The sequence below is a fragment of the Convolutriloba macropyga genome, chromosome 14, assembly GCF_964194025.1.
Source record: "Convolutriloba macropyga chromosome 14, txConMacr16.3, whole genome shotgun sequence".
Taxonomy (NCBI): Eukaryota; Metazoa; Xenacoelomorpha; order Acoela; family Convolutidae; genus Convolutriloba; species Convolutriloba macropyga.
The window spans coordinates 12,152,383-12,179,204 of NC_134481.1; the positions used below are offsets into that span (position 1 = coordinate 12,152,383).

Here is a 26,822-nt window from a genome sequence, read left to right on the forward strand (position 1 = left end):
AAACAAATAAAATCTGAGTCTGACATGCTTCAAAAATGCAAACTAAAAAAGAAAATTTATCATTAGCGTTTCTAGACTGGTGGAGCTCAGTGCTCCTGTGATCTATTTTCTGTAGGAATAAACTTTTTGGATTAACAAAAGGAGAAAAAGAGATCGGATTCAAGTTGATCCACTTTAAAAATCACTTCGAGTTCTGTCTCTTTGATTCCAGGAAAACTTTAATATTTCCTTCAAACCCTTCTTTTGAAACGTGACTATTTATGTTCTCCTCTGAAACCCTGTTAGGCCGGGAAAAGCATTTTGAGCTAGAAACAACAATAGGTTCAAAAGACTGGAAAAATTTATAATAACATTAATCATAACTTTGCGACACTTAACAAATGGCTGGACATTGCTACATAAATGTTGTTTGTGTCCCTTAAATTTTGTATGTTTTATAATTTAGTTAAGTTTTGCTTCAAAAACAAAATTTTGTTGTTTCAATGCTGATTGCATTAAAAAAATATTTTTCAGGTGATTACACCTGAACTCGTTCAGGTAAAAAATATACCCGAACCATAGTTAAGATCAGGTGTGTTTTCAGGTGTTCGTACACCTAAATTTCGCCTGAACTCTCGAATACCTGAACCACGGTTCAGGTAAATTTACCTGAACTTCTTTAGAGTGCAAACCACGTTTTATGGGCATTAAAAGGAAAAAAGCTACTTTTTGATATTTTGGGTTCTAACGGACCGTACTAGCAATGCGCTGTCACTTTATTTCCGTCACTGCATATTAATTTTCAGCAAACGTCTCATCAAGTTTGACAATTTTTTTGTCTTTTTCATGCGAGCAAAATTTTCTTTCCATATCAACTTTGTGAAGCTCAATTTAAAGCATTTTTTAGCATCCTTGAGTACTTCTAAGAACTTGCTTTAATATTGTTCTAATATTCAGTTCCGTCAATTTTAACAGAGTTAAAATCATAAAGATTATCTTTTATTTTTTATCTTTAAACCAGGAATTTTCCACAGAAATCACCCACAAAAAATTATATTCTACTGAATCATTTTTTGTACTAAATCAAAACCCATTTTGCGAACATGTAGGAGCAATTAACGAATAAGCCAACCTATGAGTCCAGTCTCTGTACCCGTAGTCGTACGCCCACTGCTGTGAGTCCAGAATACATAGTCGAAATCCCTCTGGGTTTGGACTCTGCTTCATATAACAACTCATCTTCTCAGGTCCCGTCATCTTTGTCTTCTGACTTTTGGCTATGCAGTCCACTTTAACTATCTTACGCTTTTTAGTCGTCACATTTATAGGAAGAATAATTGCAACAGCCAAAAAAGACAATATCAAAAATTTCAATACCGGACATCTTCGATACATAGTTCAAATTTTTAAAAACTGCACTGAACGATAAAAACAAGTCAGTATCTGCGGGTTTGTTCATAAAGTAAAAATGACCTTCTTCGATCATTCAATAAGTAATTTTTTGAGAAACAGAGGAAGAAATTGGTGAAAAAAAAATTGGTAGCTCTTCAGCCAGATATAAAGATGAATATAGGTTGCTTGGAGACGTGGGTAGGTAATACTGAAATTAGGCTGTAACAGTAAGTCACTAATAAAAAAGGAGGGCACTTTTGACCCGTCCAGAAATAGTATCAATAATAGGGCTAGATCTAATGAAACAGGGCAAGTGAAAAAAAAATTGGTAGCTCTTCAGCCAGATATAAAGATGAATATAGGTTGCTTGGAGACGTGGGTAGGTAATACTGAAATTAGGCTGTAACAGTAAGTCACTAATAAAAAAGGAGGGCACTTTTGACCCGTCCAGAAATAGTATCAATAATAGGGCTAGATCTAATGAAACAGGGCAAGTGAATTACTCAGACTAAGGTCATCAAGTGATGGAAATGATAACATAAGAGCAAATATACTTCTAAATATACTATAAAACAGGGAGGCTCGGTAATGTGAGATCGCACATACGGTTCCGACCCCGCTCATCCACAATTTTGCCATAATTGTCTACCAAATGAGGAACAGTTAGAAAACCCCAAGAATTCAAGCATTTTTCAAAAAAAAAAATTGGTGTAAGAACGAAAAGATAGCCTCCAAAGCAAATAACTCAGTGGAGTAAAAAAATGATGCATTAGATTGATGAGATATGCCAATATTAAGAAAGCGAGTCAAGACGAAGAGCAAAATCAAGCAACAACAACAAACATTAATTACACCAAAAACTTTATATCCGTTAAATTTTAAAGTCAAATTAAAGTCAGATGAAACTGAAATAAAACAAAATAACTTGTAGTTCACCAGAAAAGATATGGGACGAGTCCATTAAAAGGCTTGGTAACAATTAGACAATAAAAAACAAAAGCAGTAAAGTTAAAAAATTCGCTTACTTTTTTTTTAAAAAAAAAAGAATTCAATTTCAAAGTAATGAAAACCATTAGAAATCAACTAAAATATCCCTTTGGTTTAAAACTATCAATGATTCCATAGACGAGAATTAAGAACTGTCGGCATTGTTATCCCTTTGAATGCCAAAATATCCCATTGGTTTAAAATTACGAATGCCTCTATAGAAGAGAATTAAGAACTGTCGGCATTCAATTTCTTATGCGGTTAAAAAAGAACAAGTGTGCCAGAAAACAGGTTCGAAACCATAAAGCCATACTTTGGCCCTCAAAATTAATTCTTTTGCACCTTCGTCGAAGACCGATAATGTTCTATCTGACATCTCAATAATAAAACTAGGTAACAAGTAGACAAAAAAGAAAAAAAACCAAAATTAAGTAATACTTGTTTTTTTCTAATAAATATTATTTCCAAAGACATGAAAGCCATTAATTAAAAAAATGAAATAATTAAATAGGTTCGTATATTATTCCAAAGGAAGCCCTTGAGACCTGCATTATCCAGAATATGTCTTACGTCTGCAAAAAAACCGTCAAATATGACAAAAATCAAAAAGTAATTTGGTTATTTTGTGTAAAACCGGTGTCGAAACCAGTAAATTCATAACGAATTCATTAAAAACATTAGATTTTGTGGCAACAATCTCTTCTGACACCTTCCGTTGGCAACAGCAATGTCATATTTGGCCTGTAATTAACGAAACTAGGTAAACAGCAGACAATAAAAGGAACAAAATTGCGAAATTAAATTTTTTTGTGGAAAACAACTTTTTTTAAATTAATGAAAGCCATCAGCTATCTTCTAATATCAACTTATGGGATCATCTATTCTTCTATTAAAAACCATCGAAACCGGATGATTGTTCAGGAGATATCATACGACTAAAAAGACAAAGTAAAAACGACAGTTAAAGACACTATTAAAAAATTCAATTAAATTCTTCGAGAAAAAAGTGTCGAAGCCGTAAAAAAACTGTAATTTATATCTTCAAAGATTTTGATATTATCAATTTTGTTTTATTTTAAATGCCAATAAAGTGATAGATGAACTGTCATTAACGTGATAATGTGACAAATCTAGAAAACATAAAAAATGGGCAAACCCCCAAAAAATTAAAAAGTTGTGAAATGTAGTATCACAGCTAGAAAACCATAACTTAGGGCGTAAAACTGCAATGAAGATTTAATTTGAATTCATTAAAAAGGAAAAGCACTCTTTCATTGCTGACACTAAGCTACAGGTTGACCAAATTTAGATAAAAATGGAGGCAAATTTCAATTATAATTTTTAATTTAAAAATCAGATAAATTTAAAAGTCAAAATGACCATACGTTTTCAAGGAACAATCTAAATAAATCAATTTGAAGCTAATTATGAAGCCATTTGGAACTATCACTAGTGAGCTTCGATTTGAAATGTTCTGTTATTCAATTAATATAAAAAAGGTCGAATTGTTTTTTTTTTAAAAATACCGACTGATTGCAATCCGAATTATTTTTGGATTGCAGCATTCCAACATTGGTCCAACAGAAGCCCCGCTATTGATGTTCGTCCATTAAGAAAACTGAATTTATCGAACGTCATAGATAGAGATATTTTGTCGATTAAAAAATCAATAAAAAACATCGGAACGTCGGAAGAATTGCTCTCGAACGACTAGTGGGAGCTCTAATCAATTGCAGCCTGCTTCAGTCGGGGTGGGGGAGCCTAAATTGGACTAAGAAATTCAATAGTTGGCTTCAAAAAACCACATAGTGAGTTCAAAAAACCACAACATATACCACTTTTATCATTTAAAGTAAAAAAGGCACCAGTTTCGGCGTACTTTTCATTTGACTTTTAGCATTAAATTGCCGCCATTTGAATTCAGTCGAGATCCGAGTCACCGCGACTGCCTCCGGGAGAACCGAAACTTCCCGATTCATTTCCAGAGAGAGTTCCCTGACTGACCAGTTTCCGGTACGTATTCGTTCTTGTCACAATTTAGACGGCTAACTTAAGAATTGATCGTTCTTACTTTTTCATACTCGAGAGCGAGAGTTCGAACTCAGGAAGATTGTCATGATTATCTTAAAAACACAAAAATTGCTGGTTCCTTTACTCAGTAAACAACGCAACTTCATTATTGATAGTCATCACTTTGCATAAGCCAGCAATATTCAAACATAGCAGACTGAAGAAGAATTGCTCTCGAACGGCTGCTCTAATCAATTGCAGCCTGCTTCAGACGGGGGAACTTAAATGGGACTACGAAGCTCAATAGTGAGCTTCAAATAACCACATTAGAGGTTAACATATACCACTATTAAGATTTAAACTTGAAAATGAGACCAATTTCGGCACACTTTTCATTTGACTTTTAGTATTAAATTGAAGCCAATTGAGTTCAGCCGCTTGAAATTGTGATTGAGAGAGAATTTTAAATCAAGCGAAACGCAAAAAGTCAAGGGCGTGAAATTCACTAAAAAAGTCAAAATTGTCAAGCGAAAGTTTTGCATAAAAAAGACACCCACGTTTACAATAAATGCTATGAACTTCATTCAAGAGCAGTTAAACGCTGCGTTTTTGATCATCAACGCATAAAGTTGCCAAAAAAGGGCAAATTTTTATTTGAAGTAGAAGAATCCCTCTTTGAGTCTACAAGTCTACAAAGATTGCGTTGGATGTGTTTCGGTGTGCACTTCCTGCAAATTTAATCAAAGTGGACTAAAACTTATTTCTTGCTGCTTTGACGAAAAAGTCTGAATTTTGTGAAATATTTAGCCAGAATTTTTGACAAAAAATTAAAAAAAATAGCCGACAATTTTTTTTGTCTTTAATAATAAAAGCAGCAACACTTTCATGACAAATTTTTTGACAAATTTTTGCAAAATTGGTGAAATTTTAGTCAAAATTTCCGAAGAATATCAATAAAATCAACGGAATTCACTCAATTTTCTCCAAGCTTTCTAATGATACCAGTCTCAACTCTACTATCAATATATCGATCGGCCAAAATTGTCAGAACAAAAAAACCATTTGATTATATAGTTCTTTCCCCCCCCCCCCCCCCCCCCAAGAAGTGTCGGAACAATTAGCGCAATATACTTCTGTTGAGAACACTTGGATCTATTCTCTTTCCCTCCAGTGCTTTTTATGTCTCCCAGTTACAAATTTTATGTTGGCAGAAATGCGGAGCCATGTTGAAACGAAGACCGCCACTATTCAATGAGTTAATAAAAGTAATTCCTTATTGTTTTGGACAATTTATCAAAAAAAAACTTTTAAGACTTTTTGCGAACATTTGAAGAATATTAATGGACCAAAACCATTCCAATTCCAGAATTAATGGGAAAAAATTTCGAAACAGAATTGATTACAAATCCTTTGATTTTATCAAAAGAGAAGAACCGAAGGGTGAGCAACCAGCAATCAACAAGAGAGAGAGAGAGAAAAAAGGACGGAAACTTTCATTTATGTACAAGTATTAGAGATTTTTTAATTATAATATTATTGAATTTTTATTCATTTGAATGATTTAACACTAATTTTTTGTAAGACATGCGGTTTTCAGCAGCGAAATATTTGTTTTGCCACAGCATTCACCGGAATTTTTACCAAAACACAAAAATTACGTACTCCGGTCCGAATTTTAAACCTCCTGCATGCCATTCGCTTCTTCTTCAACTGCGCCAACTGTCAATTACTTCAGCTTTTTCTTTTGAAATTGATCAGATTTGATTAGATTTTCTATAATTAAATAAATTTTTTTAGAAATCTTAGAAATTAAATTTTGATCAGAAAAAACGCATTGTCGAGAAGACTTATGGCAATCTACACCACATAAAAACAATAAATTACAATGATCTACCTCATTGATTGCCCCAGACTATAATTTTGCAAACACAATCCTAAAGTTATTTTAAACAGCCCAAGTTGGCAATATAACTGCGCGCAATGTTGACGTTTACTTAGCGTTTACTTTCAATTAACTTAACAAAACTTGTGGAAAATTTTTATTCTATTATACACTTCTTGGAGGACATCAATTGATTAGAGTTATGTACTGTTTGTTACAAGTGTTGATAAAAAAAAAGGTTGAAAAAAAGCGGGAAAACAAATATCCGGGAAGATTGTCTTATAACAGGCTTCATTAGCCTATGCTTAACTTAGCTTCCACGCATAGTTGCATTCTCGTAGTAACAAAATCTCATTTTTGACTATTTCTCATATGTTAAAAAATTTAACAACACTTTGATAGATGTGAATAGCCGCAACTTTAAACCTAATAGTGAAATATGCTGCTCTCAGCGAACAAAATTTTAAAAATCTAAAAACAGATCAACAAATGAGTTGTAATTCTAATATCATCGTGGTGTTAATATCTTCCAAACTATTTTTCTCTAAAAATCGATTATAACAGCAAGGACCAAAAATTCAAAAAAAATTTCAAAAAAACGAAGAAAATTGTAAAAATCAGTATCAATTTGCTTGTTTCAGGTTTGCATTACCAAAATATTAAAAAGTCTATTAAAAAGTAAACCACTAATACACCATTAAAAAATTGAAAAATTCTTTCTGTTAAAACTACACGTTACACCATAGAAGTATGATTTCTTGGTAACATCACGCGCAGAAAATTGATTGCAAACAATCAGAAGATAAAACCATAAAAACAGTTGAAAATGGGCCGAAATTCGAAAAAAATTACACTGTATTTTTCAATCAATATCTAAAAGTTAACTAACAATGTTCAAGCAAAAAATTCACAAATTTTTACAAATATTGAAGCAGATAACAAAAAAGCTAGCAAGACGTCCAACAGTACAAAATGGCAAAATAAGCTCTATATTGCATCAAAGACTCACTTTTACTTCAAACAGTCAAACTAACTATTACTAGCTTAGATAATTGAGACAAACACCCCTTGCTGCAAAAAACGCTCCATAAAATATCAATCTTAGCGCAAAATTTTTATATACCTACTTATCTTCGCTCTCTCTTATACGAAAAATTGTTCTAATTTATTTCTTGTATTTTACTGTTTATTGCTCAGCAGATTGACATAACTTTTTTTTTCACGTGACGCATTTGACCTCCTCTAAAGCACATTCCCTACAAGTAGAAGTAACCAATTTTTGAAAACATAGCTGTCGGAATGCCTAATAATAGCCGCAATAGCTTTGTAGATCTGCAGTCTCAAAAAACAGTAAAAAAGACAGACCAATAAAAGTTCGTCTTTTCATTGAAGGCTGATATAATGTTTTGATTAAAAATCTGTAAAAATTTTTGCTGCCTCTATTAGCTGCTATCAAATAAACTTCCTTTAGAGTGACACACACACCCATTTGACCTTATCTCTTTGAATTAAAGTAAATGAAATTCAATTTCAAAGTGAGTAATGTAAGCAATTTTTCTGAGTGATGTAAGTCAAGTGTGACCAAAAATTTAACCACGCAAATGAACAAAAACTCGCTCCACTAAGAGCGAAAAATAACGTCACGCAGGCACTTTGGCTGAAATTACATGAACGAATAAACAAAAAGCAGATTTCAAGTGGTTGTGACGTCATACGGTGGTAACAAAAATCGCGGAGACGAAATAAAAAACATAGCAGGACAAGTCCTGACGTACAATTCAAAGAATTTTCATTGACTAAACAGAAACTAGACCTAGAACGGACTATGAATAGATTGGGAAAACGATTAAAAAAATACGATGAAACACAGCCGAACTTAAAGTGAAATTGCCGCATATGAACAAAAAACCACTAGCGAGAAAGCGAATTTTTGTTCATACACCGTTTTCTCACTCTACTTCAAATTTGGAGCAAAAAAATTTCACACCGCAAAACCACTCGCTTTTTCGCTCGACTTCCTGTTTCGGCGTGACCAAAATCACTACTCCAATTTGACTTCAAAAATCATGAAAATGTGTGAACAGATCTTTAAAAAAAGACAGGGCCCCAATACAATTCAAATTCTTTTAAATGTAAAAACCAAGAGAAGGCCAATAATAGCCCCAGCTATCGCTGTGCGGCTATTAAAAATATCACCATTACTTCTGCTCCAGTCGTAAAAAAGGAGAGTTTCTAAATAATAGTCTTTGAGAGGCTGACGGCTGCTATAAAAAACCTGTCGAGCACCAATACTCTTCTTCGCGTCGAAAAAAACCATACAATACCCATTACTCCTTTTCTAGTCGTGAAAAGTCTGCAGGACTAATATAATTGCTACCAACTTGGTTCGAGAGCAACTGGAAAAAAACTATGAATTTGAAAATTATAAAGACCGAAAATTACATACTATTTATTGAAATTTACATTCAGATATATATTGACCCTCCATGAAATGGCTTCATATCAATTTTCGATTTTACTACACTAGTGACGGAGATTAAGCGTAACTTAGGAGCGCATTCTTATTGATAAAATAATGAAATCTTGAGCTGGAGACTAAATTATTATTTCCTTGTCAAATGATATCAGAATCAATCCATCTTCACTACCTAATTCTATATTTTTCGATGTAATCAATTTACAGAATTAAAATCATCATCTCATTAGGAACTCAAGCACCGTGAACATACTCCGCGCCTGGATCTTGTATAAAAACAATACTTTTCGAATAAAAATACGTTTTTTAATGCACAAAAAGAGTCAAGGTATTGCATAGTCAAAGTGATTATCGAACAATTATCGATAAAACTGAATGTTCACAAAGCTTAAACTTACAAATGAGCAATCAAATTTCTAAAAAGTTAAAAAGTAAAACTATATTAGCTAAAGTAATACGATCAATAAAGTAATAGTAAAGTAATAAGTTGAAATTTCGAAATGCAATTTATGTGGTCTGTAAACAAGATCCGAGCAGCCGTTTTATAACTCAAACAACAAAGTCGACACTATTTTTGAAAGAGAAGCCGAATTTACATGTACAACTAATCCCTTCATGTACAACTTTTAGGATGAATAATTTAGATTGGCAACAATAAAGATATTTTGAAATTATTAGGATTTAAGCTAAGATGGATAGAAGAGTGATAGCATGTAAATATAGTTGAGAAATTTACGAGACCTAATGACATAGAAAACACATATTTGAGTATGCTGAAAATAAACAGAATCATGCTTTTCTAATGCAGTTTATATTGATAGCAACAATAAATAGGTCTTTCACATTATAGCCCCCCTCCCACAAAATCATAGCACCGTATAAATACCGTGATAGCGGGGTTATACGTTATATGACCACTAAGCTGGGGGGGGGGGGTCTATAATGGGAAAGACCACAATAAATTAGCCTAAGAAAGACATTAACGGTACCTCGAAACAGTTCAATGTCCATATGATAGAGTAACGATAAAGGTGTCAAATTTGACAATATTTTGTCACCCCTTTTTTCATTAGCTTTCTAGTAAGAGCTCGAATACCCTGTTTTCGTCTGTACTGAGATTGCTTTGCAGCATTTATTTATTTATTTCAACATTCATTCATTCATTCATTTTGTAATACAGATAATCAAGGTTTGAAAATTGTTCTAATTTATTTCTTGTATTTTACTGTTTATTGCTCCGCAGATTGACATAACTTTTTTTTTTCACGTGACGCATTTGACCTCCTCTAAAGCACATTCCCTAAAAATAGAAGTCACCAATTTTTGAAAACATAGCTGTCGGAATGCCTAATAATAGCCGCAATAGCTTTGTAGATCTGCAGTCTCAAAAAACAGTAAAAAAGACAGACCAATAAAAGTTCGTCTTTTCATTGAAGGCTGATATAATATGTTTTGATTAAAAATCTGTAAAAGTTTTTGCTGCCTCTATTAGCTGCTATCAAATAAGCTTCCTTTAGAGTGACACACACACACCCATTTGACCTTATCTCTTTGAATTAAAGTAAATGAAATTCAATTTCAAAGTGAGTAATGTAAGTAATTTTTCTGAGTGATGTAAGTCAAGTGTGACCAAAAATTTAACCACGCAAATGAACAAAAACTCGCTCCACTAAGAGCGAAAAATAACGTCACGCAGGCACTTCGGCTGAAATTACATGAACGAATAAACAAAAAGCAGATTCCAAGTGGTTGTGACGTCATGCGGTGGTAACAAAAATCGCGGAGACGAAATAAAAAACATAGCAGGACAAGTCCTGACGTACAATTCAAAGAATTTTCATTGACTAAACAGAAATTAGACCTAGAACGGACTATGAATAGATTGGGAAAACTATTAAGAAAAAAATGCGATGAAACACAGCCGAACTTAAAGTGAAATTGCCGCATATGAACAAAAAACCACTAGCGAGAAAGCGAACTTTTGTTCATACAGCGTTTTCTCACTCTACTTCAAATTTAGAGCAAAAAAATTTCACGCCGCAAAACCACTCGCTTTTTCGCTCGACTTCCTGTTTCGGCGTGACCAAAATCACTACTCCCATTTGACTTCAAAAATCATGAAAATGTGTGAACAGATCTTTAAAAAAAGACAGCGCCCCAATACAATTCAAATTCTTTTAAATGTAAAAACCAAGAGAAGGCCAATAATAGCCCCAGCTATCGCTGTGCGGCTATTAAAAATATCACCATTACTTCTGCTCCAGTCGTAAAAAAGGAGAGTTTCTAAATAATAGTCTTTGAGAGGCTGACGGCTGCTATAAAAAACCTGTCGAGCACCAATACTCTTCTTCGCGTCGAAAAAAAACCATACAATACCCATTACTCCTTTTCTAGTCGTGAAAAGTCTGCAGGACTAATATAATTGCTACCAACTTGGTTCGAGAGCAACTGGAAAAAAACTATGAATTTGAAAATTATAAAGACCGAAAATTACATACTATTTATTGAAATTTACATTCAGATATATATTGACCCTCCATGAAATGGCTTCATATCAATTTTCGATTTTACTGCACTAGCGACGGAGATTAAGCGTAACTTAGAAGCGCATTCTTATTGATAAAATAATGAAATCTTGAGCTGGAGACTAAATTATTATTTCCTTGTCAAATGATATCAGAATCAATCCATCTTCACTACCTAATTCTATATTTTTCGATGTAATCAATTTACAGAATTAAAATCATCATCTCATTAGGAACTCAAGCACCGTGAACATACTCCGCGCCTGGATCTTGTATAAAAACAATACTTTTCGAATAAAAATACGTTTTTTAATGCACAAAAAGAGTCAAGGTATTGCATAGTCAAAGTGATTATCGAACAATTATCGATAAAAATGAATTTTCACAAAGCTTAAACTTACAACTGAGCAATCAAATTTCTAAAAAGTTAAAAAGTAAAACTATATTAGCTAAAGTAATACGATCAATAAAGTAATAGTAAAGTAATAAGTTGAAATTTCGAAATGCAATTTATGTGGTCTGTAAACAAGATCCGAGCAGCCGTTTTATAACTCAAACAACAAAGTCGACACTATTTTTGAAAGAGAAGCCGAATTTACATGTACAACTAATCCCTTCATGTACAACTATTAGGATGAATAATTTAGATTGGCAACAATAAAGATATTTTGAAATTATTAAGATTTAAGCTAAGATGGATAGAAGAGTGATAGCATGTAAATATAGTTGAGAAATTTACGAGACCTAATGACATAGAAAATAGATATTTGAGTATGCTGAAAATAAACAGAATCATGCTTTTCTAATGCAGTTTATATTGATAGCAACAATAAATAGGTCTTTCCCATTATAGCCCCCCTCCCACAAAATCATAGCACCGTATAAATACCGTGATAGGGGGGGGGGGGGGGCTATACGTTATATGACCACTAAGCTGGGGGGGGGGGGTCTATAATGGGAAAGACCACAATAAATTAGACTAAGAGAGACATTAACGGAACCTCGAACAAGTTCACTGTCCATATCATAGAGTAGCGGTATAAAAGATGGTCAATTTTGACAATATTTTATCACCCCTTTTTTTCATGAGCTTTCTAGTAAGAGCTCGAATACCCTCTTTTCGTCTGTACTGAGATTGCTTTGAAGCATTTATTTATCTATTTCAACTACGGAGGCTCATTTGTTCATTCATTCATTCATTAATTCATTTTGTAATACATTGTGTGCTTATTTCTTGCCGATTCTTTTTTTCGGAAATATCCGAAAAAGTATGGACGGTGAAACAGTTCGCGGTTCGTACTGCCCGGGTCGCCACTTCTTAGTAATTATACAAGGATCATATATATGACGTCATACAAATCATACGCTACGAGAAAATCGTTTATCACCTATGGTTACCAGGAGTCACATATATGGTCATGTATGATTACAGAAGATTTTTGGAGTAGCGACAACCCGGGTGGACAATAGTTTAGGTTACTTATCGATAATGGTGTTTTAAAGAGTATTTCAATTATTAAGATGAGCACTATAGAATGTCAGGTAGTAAGTTTTGACTGGATGCGCTCATTTGTTGCTGGTTGACAAGAGCTGCTGATGTGAGGATAGAGTAGCAGCTCTGACAAACACGCACATTAGAGGTCATTCTCTTCTGCGGAATGATAGTTTGATAATTGCTGCACCTACAACACCGTCATCAATTACATTACCACATCCATTTCACATGTTTGCACAACTTCAAAATTTTTTTCATTTCCCGTTTCCACTGAACGACTCCATGAAAGCAATTCCATAATCATGCAAAAACCAAACAAGAACTTCCAAGAACTTGAAAACCTTCATGTGAAAGCGCTCAGTAGAAATCAAAGATCTTGTGTGGCTTTTCAAGATTTTTCCAAAAATGGAAAAGTATCTGGAGTGTCTCTAAGATATTCGAGGAGCTATACCAGCTAACTCCCTTGTCTAAACGGCCAGACAAATTTAAGCGTTCGGCTCCATCTGTCATTTTTTCTCATTCTGCTTTCAGCCATTTCCTTCATGAATTCCAGCACCGTAACTAACTATAGATGCAATTTCGACTAACAAAAAATACATCCTTCCCAAAATGCGACCCGAATCAGAAAAATTTGACCGACTACTGTAATGATCATAAAAACATACCCGGCAGATTGCCGGAAAACAGCCGCCGTTGATTCCAATAAGTATGGTTGGGATTGAAAGAATAGAAGGTATTGAAAAAAAAAAACATTTTTTAAGTCCGATTTATTTTGATGGCATTTCGTAATTGAACATACTTCTGTTTTTTAGAGAGAGGCTACAGGGACCACTATCAATACCAATAAGCATAAGAGATGGTAACTAAGACTTATAGGAACGACGTTCAAATAGCGGGCATCTAAAATTGGGCTTTATGGGTTTATCCCGTTTCTATTTCTGACTTCAATTTTTTATACTGACTCTGTTCATTTTGAATTGCTTTGCTGAGCAACTGATGTTCAAAATCACTATTAGCAGAATGAGAGAAGAGAGAAACTAGCCTAGAGAAGTTAAAAAGATTTCACGCAAAATGTCGAAAAAGCGGCAAAATGGTAAAGCGAAAAAAAGTTCGCCGAAGTAAAAAAAAAACATAGCAGGACAAGTCCTGACGTACAATTCAAAGAATTTTCATTAACTAAACAATAAACGACTTAGAACGGACTATGAGTGAATTGGGATAACCATTTCCAAAAAAAAATCAGTTAAAAAAATTTAAAAAAAAAACAAAAAATAGGTGTCAAAATGCCGCCTGTGAACAAAACACCACTAGCGAGAAATGAAAATTTGGTTTACACAAAAAACTAAACCTAGAATGAGCTATTAATGGATTGGGAAAACCATTTAGGAAAAACCCGATCCAAAAAATTCGAAAAAACAGTAAAAATCAACGTGAAATTGCCGCATGTGAACAAACAACCACTAGCGAGAAAGCGAATTTTTGTTCAAACACCATTTTCTCACTCTACTTTAAAATTAGAGCAAAAAAATTTCACGCCGCAAAACCACTCGCTTTTTCGCTCCATTTCCTGTTTCGACGTGACCAAAATCACTACTCCAATTTGACTTCAAAAATCATGAAAATGTGTGAACAGATCTTGAAAAAAAGACAGCGCCCCAATACAATTCAAATTCATTGTAAAAAAAAATAGGAGCGCTATAATAGCCGGCTGAGAAGAGGAGGGCGGCTATTAAAAACGAGACCAAGTAAGAAGACCAACTTAGCACAGAAGAGTTTTCCACAGTTCCTGCAGTGATGCCGTCTCTCAGTGAATGAGAAGGGGACAGAGCAGGCCATGCAGTGGGAGCTGCCCTCGTCTCGCATCCAGTTGTCCACTGGTGCCTTTCCAGGGGCACTCTCGCACACTAGCCACTGCAGCACTCGCCCTCTGCTGTCTCCCACGTACAACTTACTGTGGTCACTAAACAGGAACATTGCCTTCAGCTCAAAACAACTGAGAACTGTAAGCAAAGATCTGTAATCTAATCTTATAATTTTTTTTGAAACATGTAAATTACTCAGACTATAACCCTAAGGTTAGATATCTACATGCTCTAAAATGTTAAATAAATTAATCAGCATTGTTATTAATATAATAATCTTCAAATTGTGGCTGTTCGTTTTCATAGGTAAAAATAGGATTAGATTAAAGATTTGTTACTCTTCGTTTTCTTTTTTATAATAATTTGATTTGTTCTCTTGTTCTGTCTAGCGTTATGGCGACTAGTAAACATTTTAAAATTTTCGGATGTTTCCCATTGTCATATATCTGTTTGTAGCTTCATTAGGCTAACTTTTGAGATAATCAATTCGGCTGGCAGGATATGATCCTTAATGAGAAGATCAATGGAGTGGTCAAATTTTTGACGAAGATAACAAACTTTTATTCCCCAGTTAATTTGCCTTTTTATGCGGTTTATGTTTTTCACTGTAAGAGTTTGAAGGAATACTCCACTGAAAGAAAGATGAGAGAGTACAACTGACTTGAAAACATTAATTCTTACTTTCAAAAGTATTTGATTTCTTACAAGATACAAAGAACGAATTGCATTAGCCATTTTGATTAAAACTGAGTTCAGGTGATTTTCAAAGGTCAGGTTTGAATCAATTTGTACTCCCAGATAACGACATGCATGAGCTGGTTTGATAACTTCGCCTTTAAAAGAAAACTCTGGATCCGAATTAGTATGATTTGTACAGAATAACATCTGTTTTATCGGCATTTAAAGTGAGTTGATTCTCTGTCAGGTATTTGTCTGTTTGTTATAATATTTTTTCAATTTTTTGGGGAATATTTTCATTACGTTCAAATTTGCATATGATACTAGTGTCATCCGCAAAGGACACTAGTATTATTGAGTTTCCACAAAATTCAGTGCTTCCCAGTGAAGTTCCCGATTTTCCCATCGGTCATGTTTCCCAATCAGCATAGAAAAGCACACGTCACTTCAAAACACATCCGACTAACGTCGAGCAAAAGTCTTTCAAACTAATTGTTAAATTAGCCTAACTGTTGTGATAAACTTATTAAATAGTTTCAGAGAACGAACATGACTACTTCTCAGAGTGAAGACGTACAACAGATGACTACTTCACCGAGTAAAGACGCACAAACCTGGTCAGGGGATGTTAAATACTTAACTGTAACTATTTAACTTTAGCCAGGGCAGATACTAGGTGGGTTTAGTAACCCCATCTATCTGTCCTCTCCGAGATATTTTTTGTTGTTATGTTATATCATTAAAAAAAATTTAAATTCAATTGATTTAATTTGCTGTCTAAAATTTGGAGAAATTTATTCTTTCTTTCTTTTAAACGACCAGCTAGCGGTTGGCTTCGGTTAGCCAGCTTGGGCTTGGTGATGCTAGGAAGTGAGCGGAATGGGGGGTCCAGCGTTGGCAAGGCTACGGGAGGGCGGTAGGGCTGGACGAGAGGGGGTCTAAACCGCAAAAACAATTTTGGTGAATCGCATACCTAGAGAGTAGTAAGGTGTAAGGTGTTCTGTCTGGCGTTATGGCGACTAGTAAACATTTTAAAATTTTCGGATGTTTCCCATTGTCTTATATCTGTTTGTAGCTTCATTAGGCTAACTGTTGAGATAATCAATTCGGCTGGCAGGATACAATCCTTAATGAGAAGATCAATGGAGTGGTCAAACTTTTGACGAAGATAACAAACTTTTATTCCCCAGTTAATTTGCCTTTTTTTGCGGTTTATGTTTTTCACTGTAAGAGTTTGAAGGAATACTCCACTGAAAGAAAGATGAGAGAGTACAACTGACTTGAAAACATTAATTCTTACTTTCAAAAGTATTTGATTTCTTACAAGATACAAAGAACGAATTGCATTAGCCATTTTGATTAAAACTGAGTTCAGGTGATTTTCAAAGGTCAGGTTTGAATCAATTTGTACTCCCAGATAACGACATGCATGAGCTGGTTTGATAACTTCGCCTTTAAAAGAAAACTCTGGATCCGAATTAGTATGATTTGTACAGAATAACATCTGTTTTATCGGCATTTAAAGTGAGTTGATTCTCTGTCAGGTATTTGTCTGTTTGTTATAATATTTTTTCAATTTTTTGGGGAATATTTTCATTACGTTCAAATTTGCATATGATACTAGTGTCATCGGCAAAGGACACTAGTATTATTGAGTTTCCACAAAATTCAGTGCTTCCCAGTGAAGTTCCCGACTTTCCCATCGGTCATGTTTCCCAATCAGCATAGAAAAGCACACGTCACTTCAAAACACATCCGACTAACGTCGAGCAAAATTCTTTCAAACTAATTGTTAAATTAGCCTAACTGTTGTGATAAACTTATTAAATAGTTTCAGAGAACGAACATGACTACTCAGAGTGAAGACGTACAACAGATGACTACTTCGCCGAGTAAAGACGCACAAACCTGATCAGGGGATGTTAAACACTTAACTGTAACTATTTAACTTTAGCCAGGGCAGATACTAGGTGGGTTTAATAACCCCATCTATCTGTCCTCTCCGAGATATTTTTTGTTGTTATGTTATATCATTTAAAAAAATTTTAAATTCAATTGATTTAATTTGCTGTCTAAAATTTGGAGAAATTTATTCTTTCTTTCTTTTAAACGACCAGCTAGCGGTTGGCTTCGGTTAGCCAGCTTGGGCTTGGTGATGCTAGGAAGTGAGCGGAATGGGGGGTCCAGCGTTGGCAAGGCTACGGGAGGGCGGTAGGGCTGGACGAGAGGGGGTCTAAATCGCAAAAACAGTTTTGGTGAATCGCATACCTAGAGAGTAGTAAGGTGTAAGGCTCTTAGAGAGTTGCTCAGCCACTTAATGCCCTCAGGATAAACTTTACCTGTTTATCCCGTTTTGAGGAGGAAAAGTTAAAAAGGGGTCAGGCGAAAAATCGGTCAAGCGAAAAAGCGCATTAAAAAAGACAACAGGACTAATATAATTGCTACAAATTTCGGAGCATAAAAAGTGACCAAATCTTGCACGAAAATTATATACCCGTTTCAGTCAGTCACTGGGGCGCTAAACAAAATTTTTCGACAAAAATTTTTCACATACGGGTGGATGGCAATAGCTGTAATTGAGGCCGGGAACTGGTTGTCCTGCCTCTCAAATGCCGTGTGGGCTGTGAGTTTAGTGCGGAAGACGATCTGGTACTGCCACTTGTAGCCAGGCTTCAGAACCCCGGCTGCCAACTGGGGAGCAGGAACCAACATCTCTTCCGTGTCTATACTGAATGCGTCACTTCTGGACCGATTGCCAGAATCAGTCAAATCACTATTCTCAGGATCCTAAATCAGAGTATTATTTAGCAGACAAGTTGCTACGATATGTTGATTGCTTCTTTGCGCTTATACGAGGTCACTTATGATCATATTCTTTCGCCCGAAATGATAGGTTGTCTGCACTACAAAGCCATAAAAAAGCCTCCCAACGTATTTTACTAATTCAGGATAGGAGTAACATGGAGAAGCTCAACTTTAAAAAAATTAATGCCATGCCTACCACTTGAAGAAGACTCCAACCAGTTTTAACAACCTTTAAAGACCATTAGATCGAGGTCTTGCGAGTTGATCATAAATAAATACGTGCGGTTCAAATATCCGGACTCCAATACATACTTCGTATCAAATTGCTAATCCAGTCACCATCATCATGCTACGAAATGAAACCTTTCACTTACAAGATAGATTGATTGATCAACGGCACTGTTGCTGACAACTTGAAAACTTTCCGAGCTGGCAGTTGTAGAATGAGGGTTGGAAACAGATGGAAAGGTAGGCTGTGCCCTTGTGCCAATTGATGGGTTCCTTTCGTCTATGATCTCAGCACTTGATAGGTTAGTGTCAGTGTCCACCAAATTGGAGTCTGGAGTCAAGGGCGAGGATCCAACATCTTGCATGTATGTGCTTCCCGATGAGTGACGCTCAGTTGACGTTGACGAGAAGGGAAGTCGGCTGGCCAAGGATTCTGTCATTGTTCTGCTAGAAGCCGATGTCAGGGTTAACGAAGAACTAGGATCGTCCATATCTGTGGTGGAACTAAGGGGATTGGTCGAGCTCAACTCGAAGTCGCATCGACCAAACAGGACAGATTGGTTATTTTCCTCAGCATCGAATGCGTCCTGAAATTGAACGTGATAATGACAAACACCAGCCATCAACAATAACCTGATATTGAATTTATAACTGTTCACTTCGAATCCACTATAGTTTCCGGATCCAGTTTTCACCGACAATTACTATCAAATCAAAGTCGTTTCCCCAGAAAAAAAATCCTAATCATTGATTCCCCACAGCTCCGATGGCATGTTCCAAATCTATGCATAACACAAATGACTTATTAACCTCCTCAAGGCTGTCCAAAGAGTATCTTTTCTCGATTCTGATGGGAATTCTTTGATTATTGTTTGTATTGGCTATCGTGGGATCAATTTGGTCCATGGTAGTTGTGGCAGCAGAAGTCGTCTGAGATGTGGTATTATCTCCACTCTCAGTGAGATGAGGAACACCCGACACTGTGGTTGTGGTGTGCCGCAAGGTGTCAGGAGTGTCAGAATAGCTATTGCACGGTAATTGGCACATCTCGATGCTCCACATCTACACCAAATACAAAATTAAGTCGATTTTACTCAAATTATAATTTTAAACATAACCGACTAACGTCGGGCGAATTGCTCTCAAACAACCGGTGAGCGGTTGGCTCCGTCAGTAGCTAGACACGGGGGGGGGGGGGGCAACAGTGGGGGAGTCAATCTCTAAGAACCGCCCTTCGCACCATAAGTATAAGTCTACAGTTTGAGCTGAATCACAGCTGAAAGGCTCTAAGAGCACTTAATGCCCGCTGGGCGCTACCTGTTTATCCCGTTTTTGAGGACGAAAATTAACAATTGCTAGATTGGCAACCAGTAATAGCAACACCCACACTTACAGCCTTACGGCTACAATTATTGGCAAGTGCTATGCAACATATCTCAAATCGTCCAATATCTTAGACATTTGAAAGGGTAATTATGACAGGTACGTGATTTGTGGTCAAACTATTTAATCCGGTTTTGATTCCTCGAGCTGAGAGATTGAGAAACGATCACAGGGGAAACAGGTCAACGCAAGCCCTGTTTCCAATTCCATAACGAACAAAATTGGACATACACAACCACACCATAATTAGCACAGGTTTGGCTACGCGAATTCAAACTTACCCGGACTACGCCGTCTGCAGACCCAGTCAAGATAACATTGTCACTGTTCCACTCATTCAACTCACTAGCAGCCAAGCATGTGATACCCCCACCCGATCCCAGACCAACGGCCCCACTTCCTCCGAGCATCATGGAAGTTCCTGCTGCACTAGTGGTGCCACTTGTGAAAGAAGCGTGTCGTCCAGAAGCTGAGAAGGTTCCGGTTCCAGAACAGTAGGATGGTAGGGAGAGAAGAGACGAGTTCTGATGGCTGGTGACAGCTGTGTTGATGAATGCCAGTGGCTCACAGTTGATGGTCCATACGTAGAGATACCAACCAGCTGTCGTGATTAGATCACCCTGCAAGTATTAATAGAGGCAGGAAGTTAGCAATAAATTTGCACCTTACAAACCTGATGCGATTAACAGTTCCATATCGCATTAATGGCGCGTATGAGCTCATATTCAACATTAACATCAGTGTCTTCCAAATGCAGCTTGAGCTATAAAATAGCCAGCACTTTCATCAACGGATGCCTAGAACTACCAAACTGGATGTTGACAGTAGAGCAATGTGAGAGAGGAGGCCAAAGTGGACAAAATATTGACGTGACGTTTATATCACATTGCCACCTATTATTATCAGTTTTCAAAGGGCAAACAAAATGTACTAACGGACAAGTTGTTGATGTGGCAACATGTGATTGGGTGGAAGTGGTTGGGCAGCTGTCTGACCAGTTGGAGAGTGTTCACATCCCACACTATCCCTGTGCAGTCTTTACTCCCACTCAACACCATGTGGTAGTTTGAGGAACTGGACAGACACGTGATGGGTGCGTGATGGCCATGCAGTTGCTATAAAAAACACAACTTTAACTTAAACTTGTACAAATACAGTAAATGGCACCACAAATTAAACAATATGTGCCAGATAATGTTGAAATTACCACAGGTAAATTAAGACAACCTTTACCAAGCTACCAATGGCAGCTCTAACAATTCAAGCCAAATTTGGTCATGTGTGTGTGTGTGTTCAACTTTTTATAGATGGAAAAAAATAAAACTGGCCGTTCGCTACCCGTTCTAGGTGTTTGTCTTGAACACCAACATTGCGATGGTAAAATTTACGCAGCAAGTCAGCTGCAAGCCCAAAAGACGATGTTTTGTCTCCTGGCGCTCAAAAACACAAAAATGGCTCCATTTTCGAAAGGAGTCCAAAAGCCTGAACAGATTGCAGAAATCAACGCTAATTACTTTAATGCAGTTTACTACCACCTCAGTTTTACCGGTTTATCCCGTTTTGAAATCAAAGTTGTCAAAAAAGTGTAAGCTATTTTGATTGGATTTCGTAGTTATGCATACTCCTATTTCTTAAAGAGAAGATGCAGGGGCTATTATAAAGGCCAAAAAGCATTAGATGTCAACTAAAACTTACAACAAAGTACAAGTAGCGGGAATCTAAAATTGGCCTTTATGGGTTTATCCCGTTTCTATTTTGATTTCGTTTTTTGTCAATACTGATTCTATTCACTTTAGATTGCTTTGACGAGCAATTGTTGTTTAAAAGCACTTTGAGCAGAATGAGCGAAGAACGAAACTAGCCTAGAGAACTCAAAAAGATTTCACGCAAAAAAATTGAACAAGCTGTGAACTAGGGTAAAGCGAAGCAAATTTTCGTTTCACAAAGTAAAAAACATAACAGGATACGTTCTGAAAAAAAAACCAGCAGATACCCGGAAAATAGCAGACTTTGATTCCCATAACCCCGATTGGGATAGAAGGAACAGAAAGAGAACAATGATGAAACTTGATTTTTGTACAAAAACATTTTGAAAAAGCAAACTATTTCTATGGATTTTTTAATTATGCATGCTCCTGTTTTATGGACTGGAAAAAAATCAATAGGAAAAACATAGTCGGCAGATTGCCGGAATAGCTGCGAAAGAATAGATCTGCATGCCATATAATACAGATAGAAACAGATACAGATCTAAATTGAAAAAAAAATCGACGCCGCTCAAAAAACTAGGCTAAAAAACATTCAGCGATAAATTAACAAAGCTTGTTAAAATTCATTCCGCAGAAGCCTCTTATTAGGGACCTTTACTGCACAAATTAGTTCCTTTGATCTTAAACAAATTCAATCTAAACTTAAGTTTTAAAGTGCAAAAGTCATTTCATTGAGTGAGGTAAGTCACGTATGATCAAAATCTAATCACGCAAATAACCTAAAAAGTTTTGCAAAAGCGAGTGAGAAACGACGTCACGCGCGCATATGCCGGTAGAGAGAAGAAGTCATTCAAAAAAATTAGTAGTTGAATATTGTTCTGTTTCTTCAGATAGAGGCTACAGGGGCTACTATCAATACCAATAAGCATTAGAAATAGAAACTAAGATTTATAGGAACGACGTTCAATTTTTGATACCGACTATGTTCATTTTGAATTGCTTTGCTGAGCAACTGATATTCAAAATCACTTTAAGCAGAATGAGAGAAACTAGCCTGGAGACATCAAAAAGATTTCACGCAAAATGTTGAAAAAGCGGCAAAATGAGTTAAAGAGAACGGACTATAAATGGATTGGAAAAACCATTTAGAAAAAAATCCGATCCAAAAAAATCGAAAAAACAGTAAGAATCAAAGTGAAATTGCCGCATGTGAACAAAAAACCACTAGCGAGAAAGCGAATTTTTGTTCAAACATCGTTTTCTCACTCTACTTTAAATTTGAAGCGAAAAAATTCACGCCGCAAAACCACTCGCTTTTTCGCTCCACTTCCTGTTTCGGCGTGACCAAAATCAATACTCCAATTTGACTTCAAAAATCATGAAAATGTGTGAACAGATCTTAAAAAAAAAGACAGCGCCTCAATACAATTCAAAATCTTTGAATTGTAAAAAAAAACCAGGAGCAGAGCAATATAGCTTCGCTCAGCTTACAGCTTCCCAGATATAAAAAAGGACCAAGAAAATCGAAAAAATAAACAGTAAAAATCGAAGTCACATTGTCGCATGTGAACAAAAAAACCACAAGCGAGAAAGCGAATTTTTCTTAAAACACAGTTTTCTCACTCTGCTTTAAATTCGAGCAAAAAAATTTCAAGCCGCAAAACCACTCGCTTTTTTGCTCCACTTCTTTTTTCGGCGTGACCAAAATCATCACTGCAATTTGACTTAACATCTTTAAAAAAAGACAGCGCCCCAATACAATTCGAATTCTTTGAATTGTAAAAAATAGGAACGCTATAATAGCCGGCTGAGAAGCTGAGGGTGGCTATTAATAATTCATTTCCATTGACTAAGCAAAAAATCAGACTAAGAATGGACCATGAAGGGATTGGGAAAACCATTTAGAAAAAAATCTGATAATAAAAAATCATCACTTCAATTTGACTTCAAAAATCATGAAAATGTGTGAACAGATCTTAAAAAGACAGCGCCCAATTACAATTCAAAATCTTTAAATTGTAAGAAATAGGAGCCCTACAATACCCGGCTGAGAAGATGAGGGCGGCTATTAATAATGCTTCTAAAGAACTATAGGAATAGCTACCAACAAACCTTGTTCACTTTGAGGTATGATTTGCTCTCATCAGCCGGTGTTGCATTGAAACCCCAGGCCGTCAACACCCCACTGTTGCCTCCCGTGAACAAAAACTTCTCACTAGGCATCGTGGCAACTATGACGTCAGTGTGCAGCCCTATGCCCTCGAAAACAGTCACTAATTTATCCGGATCTGAAGTCATACCCATTCGAATTGAGCCATCAATAAAACCCCATGCTAGGAAGCGTCCGTTGTGATTTGGCACTAGGAGCTGGTTTTGTTCCACACTTAGGACTTTGTCCATCGCGTTTCCACCTACGCGTATTTGGCCTACAGTTCCACGGTGCATAGATTTGGCTAGTTGGATGCTAGGTTGTAAATTATCTGGCTGGTGGTAGAAAATTTTAGCAGAAGGATAGACAGTACTGAATGGTCGCTCAACAGACCAGGCCAAGAAAGCTTTTCTAACAGGATGCGGTTTTTTGAACAACTGTTCTGGAATCTGTCCAAAATTGTTGATGAAACCTATAACTGCATTTTTCTTGAGGGGATCACTGATATTGTAAATATCGACGTTTCCTTCGTAGAAGAGGTGATGGAACAAATTATGAGCCTCTTTTGCAGCTGGACCTCTTTGCTTACAGCCGAATATGAGATCAATCCACTCATGCAAATGAGATGAAACAAAGTCACTTTCTAATGCTTCGCGATGCATTCTAATAAACTCATCGGGTGAGTCTTTCGACCATTTGGGTAACACAACATCGTGCAGAACAGTTCCACTTTGCTTCCGTCCGAGGTCAAATTTATTTTCATTCCTCAAAAATTGTGGCAAGTAGAAAAACTCGGGAATCAGTTCTTTTACGTCGGCCATGTTGTTTTTAGAAGCCGATAGCCAAGTATCTTTGATACTGTGAAACATACGATCAGCTAAATCAAAATGTCCGCCTTGTAATCTTAGAAAACTTGAAGTAAAAGGCTCTAAACGAACCAGGAACGAGCATACAATCATAGCCGAGCTATAATGAGTTCCATAATGATAAGGGGGAGTATCAAAGTGGTTATCAGATTCCCACTCTTTGAACCTTTTCAGGAAGGAATCAAGACGATCAGGATCTTGCGCACCCATCGGCTTGGACAGATCTCGAAATGATTTTGGGTTTTCCAAGTCCAGAACGTCGGAGTCGTAGTCTTTGAGAATCCAAGGAAACACGGGGTACTGCATCAGGTCATTGTAAGAGCGCCCAGCTAAGGTATTCAAATGCATCAGGTACTGAAAGTTTGAGATTTCGCCTCGCTCCCATCGTTGAGTGACGCTCTTTTCCCCAATTAGCGAAGAAATCAGACCTGAGGAACCTTCAACGGACGTGCTGGCTTTCTGTCCCGAAACACTCTGCGTCGCTGAAGTTGTCAACGAAGGACAAAACGTCAACAATTTATGATACGCTTTGTTTCTATCACTTTGATAGCCAAGTGATACTGGAAAAGCAAGCAACAAACTCCTGCCGTCAGCAGAAAATAGTTCCAAAGCTATAGGCTGCAGAAGGTATCGACGTTTGTGGATCTCTCGTATTTCATCGTAGTTCAGCTTTATAACAGCACGTGCCAGCCGCCCAATCTTACCGTCGTTAGTGGGCGCTGATTGGCCAGTTTTTGGAATGATCGGTTCAAATTCGCCTTAAATAAAAGTAAAAGTAATTGAAGCAATACTATTTTTACTTGACAAAAGTACTTTTGTAGCTTCGTTGATGACGCGCATAAGCTAAATTCTTTTTGATTTCTTATTTCAAAGAGCCTAATGTCTCAGTCACAGTTATGATAAGCCCAGTTTAGCATTTCAATTGTTAAATACAAGCACTTCTGACTATCAAGATTTTGAAGTCGACCGATGGCCATTTGGTCATGTTACAAGCACAATTTTAAAAGCGCATACCTGAAGACAAAAAGTCGATGTCTTTCACTTCTCCATTAAGCATCGTGTATCCATCAACGATGTAGAAGTGTTCCCTGAAGAACACCATTAATCCTTCGAAATTGTCCAGTCCTTGAATACGGGCACACCTACACATCGTGCAATTCGCTGTCACGTCAGCAGTGCCCAAAACTGCAAATAAAGAGGGCGCCGAAGAACTAGTTTGATTCGGTTCTGTAAAACTGACGTCAATCAGTGACGATGCTGAGTCCAGACGACCTCCGACTGTAATCGGAGCTCCTCCAGTTGACGATGATGATGATTGGGTCCTGTTCTTATTTGCCGATTCCCGACGTCCACTCAATTCGCGTTGAGAGGCCTGCTGGAACACGGTCTCCGGGTCGTTTCTTTGAGAAGCTGGATGCTGCTCGCTATTACTATCTCCATTATCTGAAACAGCATGTTCCTCTGAAGTAGGAGGAAGTGGAGGTTCAATCTCATTTTCTTCGGTATTTTGAAGATATCCTCCAGAAGACGTCAATTGCATCTCTTTGAAGCTAGCTTGGAGGTCAAGTTCATCTTGACCGCTCGAAGTAATCGCGTCCAACTCTTCAAACTCTTCGTTTGTCGTGTCTAAAGAGCACGGAAGTTGTTCTTCCTCCTCGATCAAACTGTTTCTCAACTGCGATGAGTCTGGTTGAGTTTCGGAGCTGATCCTTTTCCTCTGAGGAGCAGCCATGGGTACTCCTCCAACATCCACCGTATTGTGTGATTTCAAAGGAGGTTTTGCCGGCGCGGCTGTGCTTAGGATCGGTTTGTAGCTGTTTGCTGGTACAGAAAGAGTTCGTTTTAAAATCATTCCGTGCTTCGCGTAGTAGTGCTTGCTATCCGCTGAGCTCGGAGCTCGTTTTCGGGTTGACAGTTTATTCTGCTCCTGTTCTTGCCTGTTCAAAAACTATCATTGTTAATTAAAAAGCTCCTTATTAAGTTTTGCATTTCTTAGTTGTCTGTGAAGAACATTTTCTATTTTTCAATTCTGCCAATCTTGTCAGCTCTCAATTCAGGTCTTTCAAAATAGCTTTTGGGTCTCCAAATTGTTGCGAAAAATTGATTTAAATTTCTAAAATTTTAGCTAATCCCTACTTTTTTAAGATTTGGCGTCACATTCTTCAAGATTTATCGGCTGAAAGTTTGGCAATTAGACGGAAGTAAGAAGTGTGGGAGTAGCAGTACTTGAAGCAGAGAAGAAACTCCGTTTTTTCAACTTAAAAGGAAACAGTTCAATCAAATATTGAGCAAACTTATTCAGAAGTTGAACTATAATTGCATGGCCACATGACAATACCAACCCGATGAAACTGCAACATCATAACACATTTCAGTAAGACTAACATTACAATTCA

The 26,822-nt window shown here is 36.6% G+C and overlaps 3 protein-coding genes across 6 annotated transcripts in view; 1 reads left to right on the forward strand and 2 right to left on the reverse strand.

Moving 5' to 3' along the window:
- LOC142353188 (uncharacterized) overlaps positions 1–1,584 on the reverse strand; it is a 7,873-nt gene extending 6,289 nt beyond the window's left edge. Inside the window, exon 1 of the mRNA XM_075405405.1 lies at positions 1,112–1,584. Within this exon, the coding sequence (XP_075261520.1) occupies positions 1,112–1,374 (263 nt within the window). The 5' untranslated portion in view covers positions 1,375–1,584. The remainder of the gene's footprint in view (positions 1–1,111) is intronic.
- Positions 1,585–12,520: 10,936 nt separating this feature from the next.
- Positions 12,521–26,822, reverse strand: part of LOC142352998 (WD repeat and FYVE domain-containing protein 3-like) — a 249,253-nt gene continuing 234,951 nt past the window's right edge. For all 4 annotated transcript variants that reach the window (XM_075405173.1, XM_075405172.1, XM_075405174.1 and 1 more), the window contains 9 exons: positions 25,441–26,363; positions 23,524–25,184; positions 20,638–20,817; positions 19,984–20,322; positions 19,130–19,381; positions 18,466–18,906; positions 17,841–18,073; positions 14,506–14,706; positions 12,521–12,933 (listed from right to left, as the gene is read on the reverse strand). In XM_075405173.1, the coding sequence (XP_075261288.1) occupies positions 12,780–12,933; positions 14,506–14,706; positions 17,841–18,073; positions 18,466–18,906; positions 19,130–19,381; positions 19,984–20,322; positions 20,638–20,817; positions 23,524–25,184; positions 25,441–26,363 (4,384 nt within the window). In that variant the 3' untranslated portion in view covers positions 12,521–12,779. The remainder of the gene's footprint in view (positions 12,934–14,505; positions 14,707–17,840; positions 18,074–18,465; positions 18,907–19,129; positions 19,382–19,983; positions 20,323–20,637; positions 20,818–23,523; positions 25,185–25,440; positions 26,364–26,822) is intronic.
- The window catches only part of LOC142352999 (uncharacterized protein C05D11.1-like), a 354,622-nt gene continuing 344,893 nt past the window's right edge, over positions 17,094–26,822 (forward strand). Inside the window, exon 1 of the mRNA XM_075405175.1 lies at positions 17,094–17,115. The gene's annotated coding sequence lies outside the window, so the exon portion shown is untranslated. The remainder of the gene's footprint in view (positions 17,116–26,822) is intronic.